We start from the raw sequence: 21705 nt of genomic DNA, 5'->3' as shown, positions 1-21705 counted from the left end.
GTGGCAGGGAGGTCGTGGCAGAGCGATGAGATCTTATCTGCAAAAAAGTTTGCAAAAGGCTCACAGCTGATCTCCAATTCCCTAAAATTTGGCCTGCCTTGTGGCAGTGTTGTAAGGGTTTGAATTTCACCAGGTGCGAAATTGCAGACTCAATCTTGGCCACAAAGTAAGTTTTCTTACTTTAAAATAATAATTTGAACCTCTTTTCCTTTTAAATTGTAACCTGTTATGTGTTTTTATAACTTGTTTTATTCAGGGCTTTTTTTGTAGCAGGACCTCCTTTGCATAATAGGTCACACACCCCTGATGTAACCAATCCTCCAAGAGCTTATAAGGCTTTTAGTACAGGGCCTACTGTGAGCTCTTGGAGGATTGGCTACATCAGGGGTGTGTGGCCTAACATGCAAAGGAGGTCCTGCTACAAAATAAGCCCTGGTTTTATTCTTTTTTTTGTGTTTTTAATAATTTTATTTGATTGTAAGCCACCTTGTATTCTGCAAGGGAGAAAGGAAGCTAATAAATGTTTTAAACAAACAAACATTTTTCTTCTTCTTTTCACTCCTTGGAATGGCTGTCACTTGTACAGCGTGCACTTAAGCCCCTTCCTTCTTGGGAATGAGAGATCGTGAAAGCCCTGTGAGCTGCCCCAAAAGACCAGCACAACCACATTTAACTTTAAAAGGGGTAAATTCTCTGAGATGAGGAGGCATGTGAAGAGGAAACTGAAACAGTGGGAGGGCTTGTGGAGTTCTAGGCCTGCTGGTGGACCTCCTGATGACATCTTGGTTTTAGCCACTGTGTGACACAGGATGTTGGACTGGATAGGCCACTGTCCTGATCCAACTCACCAATTTTACTTTGAACACTTCTAGCATTTGTGTACAAACATCTATAATTTCCCAGGCAAGCTAGGCCCGGCACCTTCCTCCTGCCGCCTCGAGACTCTGGCAGGCAGTCCATACTGTTTGTCACCATCTCAGTGGACAACTCTGATCCATTACCCGGTAGAAAAGTAACAGCTAACCCTTCATCTCTTTGAGATGAGTCCTCCCGAACCAGAGACATTTCATCTTCTGTTGGCTTTCCCCCTAGATATAGTTTAAAAACTGCTCTGCCACCTTTTTGATTTTAAGCGCCAGCAGCCTGGTTCCATCTGGGGACAAGTGGAGACTGTCTCTTTTGTACAGCTCCTGCTTGTTCCAGAAAGCATCCCAGTGCCTAACAAACTTAAACCCTTCCTCCTTACACCATCGTCTCATCCACACATTGAGACTTCTAATTTGTGCCTGTCTCTCCAGCCCTGCACATGCACTTCTGAGAAGGCTACCTTGGAGGTCCTGGCCTTAAGTCTCCCGCCTAGCAGCCGGGACTTACCTTATTGGGAACACAAGGAATCTGGGTTCCTGGTCCTTACACAGCCCCCAGGCTAAGAGCCATAGGCCAAGAGCCTTTTAGCTCTCGCCCTTCGACTCGCGCCAAAGGCTCTTGCCTCTGGCAAGGCGCCGCTTAATAATGCAAAGAGGGTGGGGAACACAGCCACTCCTAATCAATCAGCAACAATCACCTTCACCTTCAGCCCTTCACACAAACTCAGAAGTTTTCAGCAACTTCCCCAGCTGCTGAGCAACAAACCTCACCCTTGAAGCACTTCTCTGTTCTATCCCAGAGCTCTCTGAAATGTGCTCAGTCTCTGGCAAGGCGCAGCAAGCACCCAGAATACAAAACATCACTGCCCCAGACATAGTGTTCCATCTATACCTTGAGGCTAATAGCTGCTGATGGACCTCTCCTCCATATGTTTATCCAATCTTTCTTGAAGCTGCCTGCTTGTAGCCACTACCACTTCTTGCAGCAGTGAATTCCACATGTTAATTATTCTTTGGGTAAAGAAGTACTTCCTTTTATCTGTTCTAAACCTACTGCTCATTAATTTCAGTTGGTGCCCAGTTCTTGAATTCTCAGAAAGGAAGACAAGTACTTTTTTCTCTACTTTCTCTATCCCATTCATAATTTTGTAGACTTCTATCATGTTTGTTGTTTCTCCAAGCTAAAGAGCCCTAACCTCTTTAACCTTTTTTCATAGGGAAAGTGTTCCATCCTCTTAATCATTTTAGTAGTACTTTTCTGCACTTTTTTCAATGTTATATCTTTTTTGAAGTACAGTGACCACTATTCCAAATGTGGCTGTACCATAGATTGATTGGAGGCATTATGATATTGGCTACTTTGTTTTCAGTCCTCTTCCTAATAATCCCCGGGATAACATTTGCCTTTTTAATTGCAGTTGCATGCTGAGTCGACATCTTAGTGAGTTATCTACCTCCAGAATAATTGTTCATCTTAATGGTTGCAAAGTACAAACAAGCAATTATGTTTGCAAGAGTAAATGCATTACCTTTTGTGGTTTCTGAAGGCTATAGATTTGGCATCCCATTCTCAAACAGATATTGTAGATGTGGTTTAGGTGCTGTTGAATCTGTAAAACATGTTTTATTTACATGTCCCAGGTATAATATGGCAAGACAGAAATTATATCTTTGACACAAAAGTGGACCCTCCTTGTTTCTAAATTACTAATAGATTCAAGAGTAGCAGAATACTCTGATTTTACCTAAATATTTATTTATTACTTCACATTTTTATCCTGCCCTTCCCAGATGGGCTCAGGGTGGGTCACATAAAAAATAAAATAAATTACATAATTTCTAAAACAACTAACTCAAACATAAAACTAAATAAACCAGTTAAACCAAATCAGATGGTGACCATTTCAAAATCCTGGTCCGTAGCTGAACAACAACAATAAATGATAGTAATCACAATCAAATGGAGTAATCATACTCCAATGTGGGCCACCATGTGACAGGGAGGCAATATTGGCGCAAGAAGATCAAATCAGTCAGTCCTGAGGGAAATCAACCCAGACTGTTCACTGGAAGGTCAGATGCTGAAGCTGAAGCTCAAATACTTTGGCCACCAAATGAGAAGGGAGCACTCCCTGGAGAAGATCCTGATGCTAGAAAGACAGAAGGCAAAAGAAGAAGGGGACAGCAAAAGATGAGATGGCTGGACAGTGTTACTGATGTAACAAATGCGAATTTGAGCAGACTTCGGAGGATGGTGGAAGACAGGAGGGCCTTGTGTGACTTTGTCCATGGGGTCGCTAAGAGTTGGACTCAACTGTGTGACTAAACAACAACAACAAATAAGAGTTCAGGCAATTTGCAAGAGAGCATTTGTCTTTGTAGTGTATGTACTAGCAATGTCTGGTCTGAATTCTTCCTTTCAAGTTTCAGACTGTTTCTGCTGATGGGCAGCCAAATTCTGTTCTCTCAAATTTAGCTAAGGGTTTGGAAGTCATGGTAGGGTGGTTAAAGTAAAGTCAGATGAAACTGAACCTGGGTATGATGGAGGATCTGTGGCTGGATGTGTGTGAGGGGACCCATGCTTGGGTTCCCAACTCCTGACTCTTGATGGGGTGCCTCTAGCACTGGCATTGAGCATCAGGAATCTAGGCATGATCTTGGATGCCACCTAGTCAGTGGAGGCGTAGGTCATGAAGGTTGCCAGGCTCACATTTCTTCAACTGTGCCAGGTTAGGCAACTGGCTGCCTGTCTGTTTTACTCTGACCTAGCCATGGTATTCCATGCAATGGTCATCTCCAGGATAGACAACTGTAACTCGGTCTATGCAGGCCTATCCTTGAGGCTGACCCAGAAGCTCCAACTGATCCAGAAAATTCAGCTGCGTTCATCCTTATGGGGACCCTTCAGACAGCACATATCCAGCCTGTGCTGTGTGAGCTGCACTTGCTTTTGGTGAAGCACTGGAACAGATTCAAGATACTGTTTCTTAATGGCCAGAGACTCACATATCTTTGGGACTGCCTCTCAATATGCCCCCAGGAGAGCATTAGACTCGGGAAGAAAAAAATCTCCTGGTGGTCTCTGGCCCAAGGGAAATCTGGCTGTGCTGAATGAGGGCTAGAACTTTTCCAGCCCTGATCCATATCTTGTGGAACTCTCTACTGGAGAACATACACACCCTGTGGGGTCTGCTGCCTTTCTGGAGGGCATGCAAGGCAGAGATGTTCCACCAGGTATTGAGTTGAGGACAGTGACGGTACAGTACGAAGTTTGGCGCTATCATACTCTCCACTTGCAAACTTGAATGCAAATTTTTTTTCACCATCTGGAATAGACTCTCCTTACTTGATACGCCATCCATATTTTAGTGCAGGTTTTAATTACTCTATTTATTGTATATGTTGTCGTTGTAAGCTGCCCTGAGCCCTTCTTGATAAACACTATTCAAGACATCAGAGAAATAGAGTAAGAAAGAGTCATTTACCACAACTCCAAGATCTCTCTCCTAGTCAGTTACTGCCAGTTCAGGGTCCATCAACACATATTTATAGTTAATATTTTTGGCTCCAGTGTGCATTACTTTGCACTTTCCCTCATTGAACCTCATTTTCTACATAGACTCTCACTTGCCTAGCTTCAACAGATTCCTGTGGAGCTCCTCACAGCCCTCCACGGTTCTCATTGCCTTGAACAATTTAGTGTCATCTGCAAACTTAGCTACTTCATTGCTTATTCCCAATTCTAAATTATAATGAATGTTAAAAAGCACCAGACCTAGTATTGAGCCCTGTGGTACCCCACTGTTTAGCACCTTCCTCATTGAAAACTTCCCATTTATACTCACTCTCTCTTTCCTGTTGATTAACCAGTTTATAATCCACAAGAGGACTTGTCCTCTTATGCCATGACTGCTGAGTATACTTAGGATCCTTTGATGAGGAACTGTATCAAAAGCTTTCTGGAAGTATAGGTAAACAACATCTACTGAGTCATCCTTATCCACATGTTTGTTCATTCCCTCAAAGAACTGTAAAAGATTAGTGAGACAAGATCTTCCCATATAGAATCCATGGTGATACTTCCTCAATGGCTTTTGTCCATCAATGTGCCTACTAATTCTGTCTTTAATAATGGATTCCCCCAATTTACCAGATATCAACTTTAGACTGATTAGCCTGTAATTTTCCGGTTCTTCTCTGGAACCTTTTTAAAATATGAGAGTTACATTAGCTATCTTCCAGTTCTAGATTGTCAGTTTTTAATTTGTCATCAGTCGTAGGACCTCTTCTTCGTCACCTCAATCCAACTCAGGTCTTTCGATACTCCTCCTGAAATGAGTGGTTCAGGAGTGGGCAAGGATCTTCCACAGTGAAGACAGAGGCAAAAAATGAATTCAGCTTCTGTGCCATTTCCCTGTCATCCTTTCGTAATCTTTTATCCCTTGGTCATCCAAAGGCCCCACTGCCTCCCTGGCATGTTTTTTGCAATATGTTCTTCATAATTGCTTTTTGCCTGCCTGATCACTGGCTCGCATTTTATTTGCCAAAGCCTGTGCTCTCCTTTATTTACATAACTCAGAGTAGCATTTCACTGCATAAAGGAATCTTTACTTTTTACTGCTTCCATTACTTTGTTAACCATGCAGACCCTTTTTAGTACCTATTAATACCTTTCCTAACCAATACTTCCTCTAAGCTGGAGTCTTGTGAACATCCTAACTGGCAGGCTAGGTGGTATGAGAGGAGACAGCTCTTCAAGTATCCTGGCTCCAAAACATTTAGTGCCTTACCAGCATTTTTAACTATGCTCAAAAATAGACAGGTAACCAGTGCAGATCTTTCAGCACAGGAGTGACACAACCTCTAACCAATCTCAGTAGCCTGGAGAAGCATTTTGGATTAACTGAAGTTTCTTAACTGTTTTCAAAGGCAGCCTCACCTATAGCACACTACAGTAATTTAATCTGGTTACAGTAACCAAACTAAAACATTTACACTTTGGAGAGATGCCCCTTCTTCACATCTCATAAAACAGTCCTTAAGAAACCTCTTAAGTTGTGGTTTTCTTGCTCTTGTTCAATGCTTCCTCTAAGCTGTGGAGTCTTGTGAGCAAAAATTCAACTTCATGAGCTACTGGCGTTAAAGTTGTGAGCTACTGCATAATTAGTTTGCTGTGGGGCCATTTTTCGGGAGCCAAGACAAAAATCTGTGAGCTGGAGGTTAAAAACTCTGAGCTAGCTAACAGTAACTTAGCTTAGAGGGAACACTGCTCCTAATCTGTGGTATACATTTATTTGAGCTTCTTCAAGCTTCCCAAAGAGATTTGAGCCACCCTACCATTATTTTCGGTTTCTTCTTCACAAGCCCCCTTATTTGAGATAAATTATCCTTCTAAAGTTAAATATAGTTGGGGCATATTTTGGGACAACTCCCTACTTAATAAATGCTCATCTCTCACCAGGTCTTGAGCATTACTTAGAACCAAATCTAGGATTACATCCCTCCCGGTGGGTTCTGTTACCATCTAGAAACCCAGTATTTTTTTTTCCTGATTTGAACACAAGTTGACCCAATTAATGTGTGGGTAGTAAAATCACCTATCATGACACAGTTATTTCACAGAGTTATTTCTGTGAAATAACAGTTATTTCACAGAGTTATTTCACAGAGAGCCAGTTTGGTGTAGTGGTTAAGTATGTGGACTCTTATCTTGGAGAACTGAGTTTGATTCCCCACTCCTCCACTTATAGCTGCTGGAATGACCTTGGGTTAGCCCTAGTTATGAGAGGAGTTGGCCTTAAAAAGGCAGCTGCTGTGAGAGCTCTCTCAGCCCCACCCACCGTATAGGGTGTCTGTTGTGGGGGGAGAAGATATAGGAGATTGTAAATTGCTCTGAGTCTCTGATTCAGAGAAAAGGGCAGGGTATAATTCTACTGTCTTCTTCTTCCTCCTCCTCCAGCTGCTTTCCTTAATTCTTTTTGCTGTTTTTAAATCATTCTCTAACCTTTGATCTGGTGGGTGATGATAAACTCCCAGAGTTAAGCTTCCTTTTGGGCACACTATTTCCACTCATGGTGTTTCTGTATGCAAATCTGTTTCTCTTAGATTCTCAATTTTACTGGACTGTATAATCTTTCTGACATAAGAAGCACTCCACCTCCAACCTTTTCTTCCCTATCTTGATGTAATTTATATGCAGGAATCACTATATCCCACTGATTATCCTCATTCCACCAGGTTTCTGAAATTCTCACAATGTCTATGTTCTTCTCTGACACAAAGCATTCCAGCTCCTCCAGCTCTTTCTGGCTGCCAGATCACCCAGTAAACTTCATGACAAGCAAGGATTTGAATTGTGGTCTCTTTGATCCTAATCTAAAACACTAACCACTGGATTGCACTGGCTTTTTTACAAACATTACACAGCTTACATATCTTGGACTCAATCATTTATTGTTCAGTTCTCATGTCTTCTAACATGCATGCTTTCTCCCCTTCTGAAAAGACTTCACATAGGTGAATTATTTCAAAAATGTGGGCTGGGGTTGCCATCGAACCTGTGTCACAAACAGAATTTCTAAGCTAACAAGGAAAGTATATAATGAACCTTAGGAAATATGGTATAATGCAATAAACATGGTAATCCTCCTAAAAGAGCTGATAACCTCTTAATGTTGTATGGTTAACTACTGAATTAATTTAAACTGTGGTTCTTAAATTATTTCCCTTGCTATCCAAATGTGTGCGGATCACATGTTAGTTTGCAGCTACATCATTTGTTGTATCTTTCATATACTGGAAAGAGAAGGAGAGTGTGCCATCTAGTGGGTCTTAGGGAAAGCCAAAAACATGACTGAAACAAAAATACACATGTTGAAGGAAAAAAAGTAATTAATATTGCAAGTGAATTTCTCTTTACTTTTTTCTGAATTCCATTAAACACTGAGCAGGTGTCCTTTGCGTGAAGACCCCCAATTGCAGGACACAACTGCTGTCTGACCTTGATAAGAAAAAATTTAACTGTACTGGAATAACTTTTTCATATTTCAAAACCATTTATAGTTGCTAAAAAAATTGTGCTAACCTAATGATGTTCTCTAGCTATCTCTTACCCACATGAGAGAATATTTTTGAAGAATATATTTTAAAGCAGGGGGAGCTGAATGTAGTTTCCTAACAGTTTGATAGTATATTGATAAGGAAACTATCTACTCAAGTAGTCATTGGTTTCAGAAAATTGAATTTTGCATAATAGGAATTTTGGTGCATTATGGCTGTTGCAAGATTGTTTCTAATCTTCATTTTGTTAATGGAGTCCCTTTTAATACTTTTGAAATGTCTTCTTCCAAGCATCCCCTTCTTTCATTACAATTACAGTAATTACAGTAACTATTGCTTATAACAGTATGTTAAGTCCCCATAAGACTTGATGGTATAACATAAATGCTCTATTGAGTCATTTTATAAGGCTAATATAGCTATAGTCATGAGTTTAGGAATCTTATATACCCATGCCTTTCTTTTCTTAGTTGAAGTATGTTCTTTGAAAATGTTATTGGCTTTGAAATTTGGTTTCAGCATCCATTAATTTAATTTTCTCACTGATATTTCTTGGCACTCACCACTATAATGTGCTGGGCCTAGTTATGCTGAAAGCTAAGTGCATCTCTCATAATGGCTCCTTTCTTCCTTGTAAGAGATGTTTAAATAAATTTGCATGTAAATTGTTGGTAATCTACAGAACTCAATGTTAAAATGCAGCTTAGGGCTTTCTCCCCCTTGCTTTAATAGACTGTATATTCATAAAATACAGGAAGCCAGCTATTCAAATACAGAATATTTCAAGATGAAGTTTTTGGTGATTATCACTCATTGCCAGGGCTTTGCTGGGAATAGGAGACATAGTTTAGATAAGGTCATAGCAAAATTGTTTAGTCCCTCAGAAAGATTTAAGGGCTTATACAAGGTGTGTAACCCCTATGAGAGTTTAAATGCTTTTCCCATATAGGATGCTATGTAGCATTATTTATTCCCATGCAGTCGGTAGACCACATGAAAAGAGCATTTAAACGTTCTGGATGCCTTGTGGAATTCCTAGTGTATGAATGTAACTTTCAGTGGCAGCCAGACCACAAAAGAATGCTTTGGTTAGGATTTTGGAAAGTGCCATATGGTAAATGGTTTCTCAAGGCCTGGATTATTCCTAGAAATGCAAACACACCAGCAGATCTACAACGTCTGGCTTCCCGTAATCAAAAGCCAGCTATTTTATTTAATGGAGCCCATGATGTTGTTCCTGAAATGTCTTATATGGCATCATCTCAATACATTTATTTCTAAATATATTAAGCACAAGTGTAACCTTGTTGGTTTGCTATGTATTCTGTGTAATAGCATTAGCAAGCTAAGTGGTTACTCTGAAGCATGGCTTGGGTCAAATTAGCTACTTGGGCCTTTCAGAACTTTTTATATTCCATTCAACGTTCAGTTCCTAGCAGGCAGCATATAAAACAAAGCAGATAACACAGAAAGGAGCAGGGAGACAGAGCAGAAGGAAGGATGTGGCCTAAATGTATAGACTATATTTTATAGAAACACAGGCTATAGACCTCCTGACCATCTTCAACCAATAATTAAAGCTGTCTCTGAGGAAGATTCTGGACAAGAGCAAGCTCCTACCCCCCAACTGCATCCAGCTGAACTGAGTTAATTAGCAAGGCTTGAGACAGCTTAAGCACCTAACCATGGACGGGGGGAGGTATGTGTGAGGGGGTGAATGGCACGTGTTGCTAAAGAACCAGAGAAAGGGGGGAAATGTTTACTTGACCTTTCCTCTAAAGATGTTTCTCTCTTGATTCCTAAACCCAACCATAACTAAAATATGAGCAGCTCAGGGGTGTCAAACTCATTTATTATGAGGGCTGAGCTGATATAAATGGGACTTTGTGGGGCTGGACCATGCATGTCATAAAATGTAATGCCAGATAGCGGAGATATAAACTTTATAAAGGACACAGACAAACATAATTAAAAATATTACTATTCTTTACTTAAGATACAAACATGCTTAAAACTTGCAATATTTTGTTTAAACTGAAAAGGTGGGGGAATAGTGGGATTTGGCAATGGAATCTTAAAAAAGAAAACATCAAGAAAAAGCACAAGGATCACAGCAGAAACTAAAAATATAAAATGCTCTGAGCCTAGGAAAACCTGAAATAGCTGGGCATTGCAAGCTTCTGCTTCCCCTCGGGTCTAGTCAGATTGGCAGTGGTTCTCCAGTGTAATATTCCCCTTTGGCTGTGGGTTCCCAGGTTAGAGTATTCACTAGGCACCAGTTCTCAGGCCTATTCAGCAGAGACAAGCTGGCTGAAAGCAGTAACCCTTTATTTGCAAGGACACAACTCCAGGAAGCAACAGCTGCAGCTGACCATAGGAACGCTGAGCTTTGCTCCATCGAAATACATTGCAGCACAGACAAAGTTGCAAGGAGAACATTGAATGGATTTTCCATTAGGGTCTCTGGACCCTATCTATCTGGCCACAGAGACCTTATTGGAAAGTCCATTCTGCATTTTTTTTGCAGCTTTTCAAGCCCAGAAGAGCTTTCTGCTGCAGTCAGCAAAGACAAGTCAGAAGGACCTGGGAACTCTGGCAACCTTAGAGCTTCAAAGGGGGGGGGACAGAAGGGGGAGGGGGAAAAAGCAACAGGCCTGATTAAAGCCCTGGGCAGGTTGGTTCTGGCCTGTGGGATGGACATTTGACACCCCAGATATATAACTTGCAGATAGTCTGCAACAGCTTCCCCATAATGCACATAATTGTTACCAGAATTGGAGAAATGTCCTTAACTCAGAGAAAGTGGCAAACTCAACTTTCTAATTATGATTGAGTTGCCAGCAGTTACAGCTCAGGGGAAAAATGCATTTCAAATGAAGACTTTTTGGACTGACATTTGTTGTGAGAAGGCTCTTCATAAGCTATAAAAGTGGTCTTCAATCCATGAATCATCATGGCTCATTTAGCCACACCTGCTTTTGTAAGCTGCTATAGAGCTGACACTTATTTGACAGAGCTTGCTGATAGTGCACATGGATAAAGATCAAGAGCTCCACATCTGTTTCTCTTGGTGCACACACACTGAGAAGAACAATGCAATGAAGAGGTGAATGAGGAAGATTCTTTTGTTATTACACACAGGTTCATATGCAGAAGCTCTTACTTTCCTCTTCCCCGTGGCCAGTTCAACATAGCCAACAAAGCTGGTCCCTCTTCTGCTCAATGCATGTGCTTGGGGCACAGAGGCCTCCCCCCCCCAACTCCTTATCTGGGAAGGCTGAAGACTGCTAAACTAGAAGGTTAAGGAAATAAAGATTGAGGAGGGAGATGTAACAGAGAAAGAATAACAACAAATCTGTGCATCAATCAGATGTGCTCAGATTGTATGGTTTCTCCCTCCCCCACTGCTCTGGAAAGTCACTGGACTTGCTTTTAAATAAAATCCCTTTGGAGTTGTTAGCTTAGCTTTGTATCAACTGCAAATAGTTTCTGTGAGCAGGATTAAAAAAGAGAGACTGGCAAACATCTCAATAAAAAGCTGTTTTCAGTGGGGGTTTTTTGGCAGCTGTGGAAGTTATTGCTAAAATCACTATCTAAGAGTGTTACTGGTTGCTGTTGCTACCATTTTTTTGAATCACATATGTCACATAGGATACCTCTGGGCAGAGTGTCATTTATAAATACAGTTTGATTGAACTGATTAGAAAGCACTACAGGCAACAACAGCTGTTAAGTGTTCAAGAGCAAGGCTATGTCCAGGAGCACTCCCAGGCTGCATGCCAGGTAGTTCAGATTGAGAATGATTCACTGATGGAGCAGGAAGTCCCAGAATACCATGATAGCCTAAGCCATGCAAATAAATGTAGTCTTCTTCAGTTATGGGCAGTGGGCAAGATAAAAAGAACTATGGTTACCAATGAGTTTGAACTTTGTGGTTCTTGAACAGCAGCTATGTAACACAGACTGGTATCTCACTCCAGTCTGAGCCCTTTTTTCCACTGCACTTCTGTCCAATTTCGCTCAAGATGCCCCAGGGCTGCGACTTGCCCCGCCTCTTTCCTGCAGCAAGCAGAAACTGGTTTTCAGAGGATCTTGCTTGCCATGGGAAAGAGGCAGGGCAAGTAGCAGCCTCATGGCAACTTGTGCAAAATCGAACAGAAGTGCCATGGGAAAAGGGCTCCAAGACTGGAACGAGCTTAGTAAGAAATCGGTTACACTGTCCTTGAAGCTCAGGTAAGTGCCACACATGGATGGATATTGTGCTGTTGTAATAGTTAAGCTGCTGTTTCTTCCTGTCCTGACAGGACAATATAGGAAGAGAATGATTTACAAGGATGCCTTACCCGACCATCAATGGATCCATATCTAGAGGAGTTTTTAAAAGGATTTGTAATCAAAGGAAAATAGTCACATTTTTTATTTGACTAGTGGAAGTTCCTTGCAAGAGGCAAAGCCTCTCCTTAGATCAGGTCAGTAGGTTCAGTCCAGACAAAGCCCCACTTTTTGCAGGGGGAGAGGGTTAAACGTGCCTCACTCTCTCATGTTCAGATTGGTGAGCTTAGAAGTGCTGTGTCTGTAATACACACTTGGATGATATAAGGCCAACAGTGAATAGTGTTATGTTTTCTTTGTTCAGGGAATGACATTTAAGATCTATACTGCATCCACACCCTCTTGGACCTGTCAAGGCCTGCCGCAGTCACCATTTTTGTACCATAGTGTGGCCACCAATGCCTTAGGATGATAGAAGGACCTAGCCCCATTACCTTTAAATCTTCCCCTTCTCCTACCCCAACTTTGCAGTACGTTTTATTATTTACCTGTTTCTTGCTTATTAGTCTATTGCTGGGTGTACAGAGTCTGACTTGCATTGAGTTAGTATAGCAATCCCTCTCCTTACCAATTGCTCGCTTAGTTGGTAAAAAAATCCCTCTGTATGAACCTTTTCCATTTCAAAGGCTTCTGTGATGCATGTCACTCTTGAAAATATTGTAAAAACCTTACAGTCTTACATCTTAAAAGCATATGTAGAGTCAGCACTTCCATATACAACAATTTTTCCATTAATATTTTACTATGTATGATATTTTATTATATGGTGAAGGAAGGAAACTCTGTGTTCCTGCAAGCCCCTTTATGGAACACTTAGGACTTGTGTGTGCATGGGGAACTTTCCACTAATTTCTTAGCAGCTGTTTCTCTGTTTGACACCAGAAGTTATCTTTTCCACTAGCATCTTTTGAGGGAGCCACTGTTATTACAGTAGTGTAGAAAAATCCTCTTGTGAATGTGAAATCTTTATCGTTTGAAGGTTTCTTGACTGCAGCCTGGAGGTAGTGCCTCTGCCTTTCAGTGAGTGGTTTGAAGCACCAAGGAAACTGTACATTTTCCCCTCATATTCCTTCACCTGCCTCCTGCTGGAAACAAGTAGGGCAAGAGTGGTAGGAAAGAAGATCAGTAAACTAACTTGAAGGAAGTGCAGTGGTTGCAGCTTTGCTTTGCAACTCAGAGAATATAATTATAGGTTTTTCAAGTGGGGACCTGACATGCAACATCTGAATTATTTAAAAAAGAGGGGTGGGGGAAATGGTATTGGTGATATTTCCAGCAGGCTTAAACTTTTTAAAGTCTTCTGAGTATGTCTGAGAATGTGCCAATGAAATTTTAAGCGTTTTATTTTTATTGGAGAAAGCTCAGCATAGGAATTTCCATAATTAGCAAGCTCAACACAGGAATTTCCATCAGGTTTCTTTTAAAAGTGTAAAACCTATTGTCTGCATCAAGATTAAACCAGAAAGCTAGTTCAGGAATCGGATCCTCAAGAGTTCAGGAGTGCAAAGTGTACCTCTGTGGCTCATAAATAATGCATGACTGTGGATCTGCATGGCTGCAAATTTCAAAAAAGTGGAGGCTGCCAAATACAAGAGGTGGTTTTTGTTTCCTCTGATTTTATATATAAATATATAATTTTAGTTGAGAAGCCTTTAACAGAAAATGAATTGAATTCCCTTGTGCATCTCATTTTCTAACTAAATGTTAACTTGTTCAAAATATGGAATGTAGACTAGAGTAGGAAAACTGGAATTATCAATGAAAATGTTTGTGTTGTAGGTGTAGTGGTACATGTACCTTTTCAAACTTCCCCAAATGTTGAAGGTTTCTGTGCTATAAGATGTGAAGAAGAGGCATCTCCAAAATGTGAATGTTTCAGTTTGGTTACTGTAACCAGGTTAACCAGGCTACTGGAGAAGCATTTTGGAGTAACAAGTTTCTGAACTGTTTTCAAAGGCTTGGGATTTGTTTCACTGGGATTGGTTAGAGGTTGTATCACTCCTGTGCTGAAAGATCTGCACTGGACATCTATGTGTTTCTGAGCATAGTTAAAAATGCTGTTAAGGCGCTAAATGTTTTGGGGCCAGGATATCTGAAGAGCTTTCTCCTCTCATACCATCTAGCCTGCCAGTTAGGATGTGCTGTCTGTGCCACCACCCTCAGGGATGAGGTGGATAGCAGCTAGAGACAGGACATTTTCTGTGGTGGCACTTTCACTTTGGAACACCCTTCCCATTGAGGCTCACCTGGTGTCTTCTGTTACAATATTTTCAGGCACCAGGTCAAAAAACATATTTTAACCCTTTAATTATGGGTTTTTTCATCAGCCTTTTTATTGGTGTCTTCTGTTTTATGGATTTTTTTATATTGCTTATGTCCAGTGGTTTGTTGTTAATTTTTGATGAGGTTTTAGTTGTAAGCCATCTTGAGCAAGACACTGAAGAAACAACACAGAAATATCTTAAAGAAATGCTTTAAGCTGGTGGCTTTATCTCACGTGGAATTTGATTAAGAATAGAGTTAGTGTTATATCAGTGATACCAAGTGCTTTTCATGTCTGTGTTTAAAATAATTCAGTAAAAATTGTGTGGTGGCAATAGCAGAAGGCAAAAGAAGAAGGGGACGGCAAAAGATGAGATGGCTGGACAGCGTTACTGATGTAACAAACACAAATTTGAGCAGACTTTGGAGGATGGTGGAAGACAGAAGGGCCTGGTGTGACTTTGTCCATGGGGTCGCAAAGAGTCTGACTGAACTGTGCGACCGAACAACAACAACAACAGCTTGCTGCATACAATCTTTCTTTTCTATTAAAAAAAGATATCACACTTTTATGCAAATACGATCCTTCAGTGTGAATCCTCTTAGATTTTAGTGGCAGTTTGGAGTCTTTCCTTAAGGAAAAAGTACTTCTAATTTATCCTGTTAGTTATAATAAACAAAGGATGACTAATGCACCTTTTCATACAGGCAGATTTTTGCACATTTGTATCTGTAAAATGAAGCTTATTGTCCTCATATGTAGGTTGTTGTTTTTTAATGCTAACTTGGAAGGATAAGGTTGGCTCCAGATAGCTGCCAAAATAGTGGTAAAAAACAAAAAGACTTCTTTAGCAAAATAATATACAGTACCTACAGTATACAAATCCTGACATGGATGGCTCAGGCTAGCCCAGTCTTGTCAGATCTCAGAAACTAAGTAGGGTTGGCCCTGGCTAGTATTTGGATGGGATGGGAGACCTCAAAGGAATACCAGAGTTGTGATGGGGAGGCAAGCAATGGCAAACCACCATCTCTTGTCTTGAAAACCCTATGAGCTTGCCATATGTCAGCTGTGAATTGATGGCAATAAGCAACAAATGAATTACAAACATCCACTATATGAGATTGAGGTGAGAGAGGAAACCTACGGCTAGCTAGTATAAATGTTACTCCTGGTGGCATTTAAGGACAAGTTAGCTTTACTCTGAAATTGTGCTATTTAACAACAATATACATGAGAAAACTCCAGTTACTTGGTGCATTTTCAGTTAACACCTGCAAGTAGGACTGCAGATGGCTAGAGATAATGGTGGCACTTGCCTCTTAGTGTGGTAACCAGATGGTCCAGTTTAATGGCCCCAAGCCAGTTATTGAGTTACTGGAAGCCCAGTATGGGCTTTTTATGGCTGGCTGTAGAATAACCTGTGCATCCTTGATATCTGTAGCAGAGGCACAGCAGGGTGGAATGTATGTTTCTGAGCTGTGAAATTGTGTTCGTAAGTATTTCTTCCAATTTATGTGAATCTGTGGCCTTCCCCCCTTTTAACTCAATATAGGAGTTGTAGTGGCAGGAAAAATAAAGATGAAATACAGTGGAGTGGGAGGATTGTTAAAAGCCAATCCTGTGTCTGTTTGTTATTCATAGAAGATATTCACACAGTGGACCTTTTTGGTATTTAATGTCTAGCAACTAGAAAAGAGAATCTGGCATTGGAACACAAGGATTGCACAGGTTATTTGGGGAACTGGGTGGATTATTTTGTCTTTTTCTTAACTTGGCAAAGAGATTCATAACACTGTCATTACACTGTATTATTAAACTAGCACAAAAATGCTGTTTGTAAAAGTAGGCCTTTCCTGCACCTTTAAAAACAAACATTTTTTGCTTATTATAGCTTTATCTTGTTGTTTGTCATTGTGGAGGCCATGTGAACTGTTTAATCAGTGTGGTGGAGTTGAAATAGTCTATAATCTTCCTTTGATTCTTTTTCTAGGTGACTGTGGAGGAGGTCATGACTACAACTGCATACTTGGATCTCTTCTTGAGGAGTGTTTCAGAACCAGCATTACTCCAGATCTTTCTCCATTTCATCCTGCTCCACCGTCATGAGAATGTCCAGATTCTGGACACCCTCACAAGCCGCATAAACACTCCATTTCGGGTGAGATGCAAATAATGCTGTGTAGAGTTGTTTCAGACAAGTGTGTCTTTCCCCCCATTTTTAATATTGATCTAAATGATTCTGCATTTCTGATGGAAAAAATACAAAGTGTTTTTACTTACAGATACCAAATAATTTTTCCGGAAAATTATTAAGTTTTGAATGGCATCTGATAATTTGAAGACCTATTCAAAGAAATTTAGTAGTCCACACCAACTGTTATACTCATATGCTGTAGTAAGCCTTAATGAATGTTGACCTACATGCTCCATCCTGGCTGTCTCATACTTGGATTGCAGCACGTACACATACTTTTTGCCATGCCAAGAACCTTTGCATTCCTGTTTTTAAACAATGTGTGCTCCAGTTTCCAACTTAATCACCCTTGTAATGGAGTACTTCTCGGAAGCCATCCTCTGTGTTTAATCTCTTCCTTGTTTTGTCCTTCTAGCAATCTTGAGAGATTACTTAAATTTGTCTTGTCTAGCTCTCTCATTGGCTGTGGTGTGTGCTGCATCAACCATTGGCTTGTCAAACATCACTCAAGTGCACTTGCGTGGTGTTGGCTGACTTTACTTCAACCCGTGCCCACTGCTGGCCATAGGACAGACAAGAATTGGGCCACTGGGGAACTGCTAGGCAGTGGCTATTGCTAGGCAACCAACCTTGGTTCTCTTAGTAAAAATCAACAAAGCTTGGTTCTGTCAGCAAAAAGTTGGGGGAAGGAAGCCCTTTCTGCGCCTATTTTGTCCTTTGAGGGAAAATTTATTAGTCCAAGTCTTGACTAGGGCTGCCAGTTCCAGCTTGGTGGGAAATTCCTGGAGATTTTGTGGTGGAGTCTATGGATGCCAGAGTCTGGGGAAGGGAGCGGCCTTAGCTGAATATAATGCCATAGAGTTGACCCTCCAAAGCAATTGTTTCTCCAGGGGGAGTGAGATCTGTTATCTGGAGCTCAGCTATGCTACCAAAAGATCTTCATGCTCCACCTGGAGGTTGGCTACCCTAGGCCTGGTTGCTTGCTACTGTTCAGCAGCAACCAACCAACGAACCATTTCCTCCCAGGAAACCATTGTTGCCAATCTCCAGGTGAGGGCTGGAGATCACTCAGAATTACAACCGTTCTCCAGACGGCAGAGATCAGCTCCCCTGGAGAAAATGGCTGCTTTGCAGGGTGATTTTTGTGTCATACCCTGCTGAAGTTGCTTCTCTCCTGATTTGGTCCACACTGTGATTTCAGATCAGTTACAGACTTTCAACCTAACCTACCTCACAGGGTTGTTGTGCAGATCAAAAAGGGAGAGAGGAGAATGATGTAAACTGTTTTGGTCCCCACTGTGGAGAAAGACTGTACTTTACAGGGAAGCAGAAGGATATGGAAAGCTGAAGTCAGATCAGTTCCCCTACAGAAAATGGCCACCTTGGGGGGGGGGGGTGGGAAGATGGGGGGGCACTTGCCCAGAGCCTCTTTCTAGAGCCTGTTGTATTTTTCCTCACTATGGGCCTTATTCCTAGTAGGAAAAAAAGGATGAGAGTGATGTGCTTAAGGTCAGCTGGGCATCCAAATCATAATGAGGGACTCTTATCAATTTTTGTCATATTCATTTCTGGAGACCTAGAAACCAATGTTCCATCAGAAGCTTGAATGACAAATTCTGGAGGTTTTTCTTCAGATTTTCTTGAAGTAAATTCTGTTTTGGGAGTGATCTTTCATTTGTTTTGGATATGCATCTGTCTTGTTACATGTTGCTACAGATCTTCTTCGTGGTCTCTGTGCTTCACACTCATGGGATAGTGTGCCTGCGCCGATCCCCGAATCGGTACCTAAAAAGCCTGGGATGTTTCCGTGCTCGGTGCCAATGGGCATGCGCAGGCGTCCCATTGCGCATGCTCACCGGCGCCAGAGCGGGGATCCCACCAGTTCCTTTCTGACCGCCGCGCTGAGAGGATTCCCTTTTGTGTGTCACCAGTCGGTAAGGTAGTCATTGGATTGCCTTTATCTCTTGTTGTATATAGACCGTTATTTTTCTTAGTGTAGTTAGTAGTTAGTTAGTTAGTAAAAAAAAAAGTGTTGTTGTTGTTGGACTTGCCCTTCGGGGCTTCGCTTTTCCTCCCTGTTTTTTCCCCTCAGAAACTTTCCTGAGTGAGTTTTTTCCTTGCGTTTATGGAAAGGTGCTAGGGGTTTTTCAAGAGGTGCCGATCTTGTGGGAAGAAGATTGCCCCCCCTGACAGCCACTCCCTTTGTCTCCTTTGCCTGGGCGAAGGGCACCGTGTAGACTCTTGTGCGCATTGCTTAAGCTTCTCCAAGCAGACGCGCAAGAATCGAGCAGCGAGACTTTCGGCTGCATTGGTCGAATCAGCACTTTGGCTGCAGAAGATGGCATCCGTCCCGTCGGTACCGATAGGAGAGTCCACGGCCCCTACCGTCGCATCGGCTGATACATCGCCGATCAGGACCAAGATGCCCATTGAACGCGGGCGATCCACAAAGCGTCACTCTGAAGGGTCGGTGGACACCCCAGCGAAGAGGCGTCGGGATGAGTCGGGGATACAATCATCCACGCCGAAGAAGGCGAAGTCTAAGGAGAAGCGGAAGAAGAGGTCGTCCCTCACTCCTTCGCCCTCTCGAGATGCTTCGGCATCGACGGCTCCACCGAGAAAAATCCTGGCGTCCCCTCATCTCAGCCCTTTGGTGTTGAGAGGCAGCGCTTCACAGCAACTCCGTCTCTCGGCATCGGAGCAAGAGATCGATCTCACCCAGCAATCCCATTCCTCCGGATCAAGGCGGTGTAGTGAGAGTGACTCGGTCTCAGAAGTCGAGGTGTCGGCACTGATACAATTGGCGGAGCCGATGGACCAGGCAAAAGGTTGAAGAGAAGTGGAACCATCGTCAGCACTTGGTTGCTTCCCACCACCACCTTGGGATCAGCGTCATTGGCCTTCGCCGAATTCGTACTCCTATCCACCGTACCAATGGTACCCCCCCCCACGGGACTATGCAGAGTGGGACCGACAATCTGAGGCATCCCAGATGTCGAGACTCTCTCATCACTCCAGACCTTGCCCTTTGGCAGCAATCTCCCACCTGAGAGGCGCATTTGCCAGGGAGCTCCATTTCATCTCCCTGCACCCTCTGTGACTATCACAACAGATGCATCATTGTGGGGTTGGGGGCCCCTCACAGACGATCTGTGTGTGGGGGGCCCTTGGCCTCTGAAATTGACTCACTGCCACATAAATTATTTAGAACTGCTGGCAGTTCATTTTGCGCTCCGCTCCTTCCGTCCCCTGGTGGCAGGGAAGGTTGTTGCGTTGCTAACGGACAATACCACTGCCCTGTGCTACATCAACAGGCGGGGGGGACAGTCTCTTGATGGCTCTGTGCCCTGGCTCTGGATCTGTGATTGGAGTGCCTGGACTACAACATCTTCGTGAAGGCTGCACATTTCCCTGGGGTCCTCAACTTCCAGGCAGACTCTCTCAGCAGGGGCGCGGCTTCCCTGCACGAGTGGGAACTGCAGTGGCGCTTCTTCCAACCTGTTTTCCAGCTTTGGGGGTATCCTCAGGTGGATGTCTTTGCCACAGCCGAGAACAGGAAGTGTCCTCTGTTTTGTTCCAGAGGGGGTGCGGATCCAGAGTCGTTGGGAGACGGTCTGCTGTTTCCGTGGGAAGGTCAGTTCCTCTATCTGTTTCCGCCTCTGCCGTTGTTGACGGTGGTCAACAAAATCGCAAGAGAGAGACCATGCTGCATCCTGGTGACTCCCTGGTGGCCTCGCCAGAACTGGTTCCTGATCCTGCTCCAGTTGGCGAGGGGGGGGGTCTTCTACCAGTTTCCAGTGGAACCGGACCTTCTGTCAGCTCAGGGAGGTCGTGTCCTCCATCACAACGTGCCCCACCTGAAGCTGACAGCATGGCTCATTGACCCTGTGGTTTCTCTAGTAGAGTCCAGCACGTCTTCCTGAATAGCAGGAAACTTTTCCACCCGCGCTTCCTACGATAGGAAGTGGCGGAAGTTCCTTCAGTTCCTAGTTGAGCCTTCAGTTCCTCCCCAGAGGGTGGGATTGTTGGTAATTTTTGAGTTTTTGCTATCCCTGGTGGATGCTGGCCTTGTTTTTTTCCTCCATTAAGGTTTATCTGGCAGCAATATCTGCGTTCCATGAACCAGTGGAGGGACATTCTGTTTTTGCACACCCTCATTCTAGGAGGTTTTCGAAGGGTCTGCTTAGGCTTCATCCCCCATCTAGATCGCCCCCACAGTTGTGGAATTTGACTCTGGTGCTGGACAGACTGACTCATTGTCCCTTTGAGCTGATGGCCACGTGTTCGTTACAGCTCCTTTCATGGAAGACTGCGTTTTTGGTAGCCATCACATCAGCACGTCGTGCTGGAGAGCTCACAGTGATGCGCTGTGACTACCCGTATCTTGTTTTTCAGGAAGCTGGAGTTTTGTTAGCTCCTGATATTTCTTTTCTCCCAAAGGTGGTTTCTCTGTTCCACCTCAACTTAGAAGTTTGGTTGCCCACTTTTCACCCTACACCTTCCTCGGATGAGGAACGTAGGTTGCATGCTTTAGATGTAAAGTGTGCTTTATTGTTTTATTTAAGTCGTTGCAAAAGCTTTCACAAGGACAAGCAGCTTTTTATTTCATATGCTGCCCCTAAGTTAGGTTCCAGGATTTCGTCTCAGAGACTGTAAAAGTGGCTCACTGAGACTATTAAATTGTGTTATTCGTTGGCTAAGAAGCCGTTATCTGGGCCTATTCGCGGCCACTCTACAAGGGCGATGGCGACGTTGGTGGCGTTCCTGAAAGGCGTGTCCCTGACAGATGTTTGCAAGGCTGCCACCTGGTCCTCTCCGCATGCCTTTATGAAGCACTACACGCTGGATGTGCATGCTCAACAGAGGACTCGTTTGGGAACTGCGGTGCTGCCAGCTGTTTCTTCTGTTTGACCATCTTCCTGCCTCCAGGTATGTCTTGCTTGCTAATCTCCCATGAGTATGAAGCACAGAGACCATGAAGAAGAAAG

The 21705-nt window shown here is 42.9% G+C and overlaps 1 protein-coding gene across 1 annotated transcript in view; it reads left to right on the top strand.

The window, feature by feature from the left end:
• Positions 1-21705, top strand: part of FHIP1A (FHF complex subunit HOOK interacting protein 1A) — a 135274-nt gene that overhangs the window by 83065 nt on the left and 30504 nt on the right. Inside the window, exon 6 of the mRNA XM_060246653.1 lies at positions 16514-16681. Coding sequence (XP_060102636.1) covers positions 16514-16681 — 168 coding nt within the window. The remainder of the gene's footprint in view (positions 1-16513; positions 16682-21705) is intronic.

This window comes from Heteronotia binoei, chromosome 9, assembly GCF_032191835.1.
Source record: "Heteronotia binoei isolate CCM8104 ecotype False Entrance Well chromosome 9, APGP_CSIRO_Hbin_v1, whole genome shotgun sequence".
In the NCBI taxonomy this organism is placed as follows: Eukaryota; Metazoa; Chordata; class Lepidosauria; order Squamata; family Gekkonidae; genus Heteronotia; species Heteronotia binoei.
The sequence above is the reverse complement of the archived record's forward strand: the minus strand, read 5'-3'. Positions and strand labels throughout refer to the sequence as shown.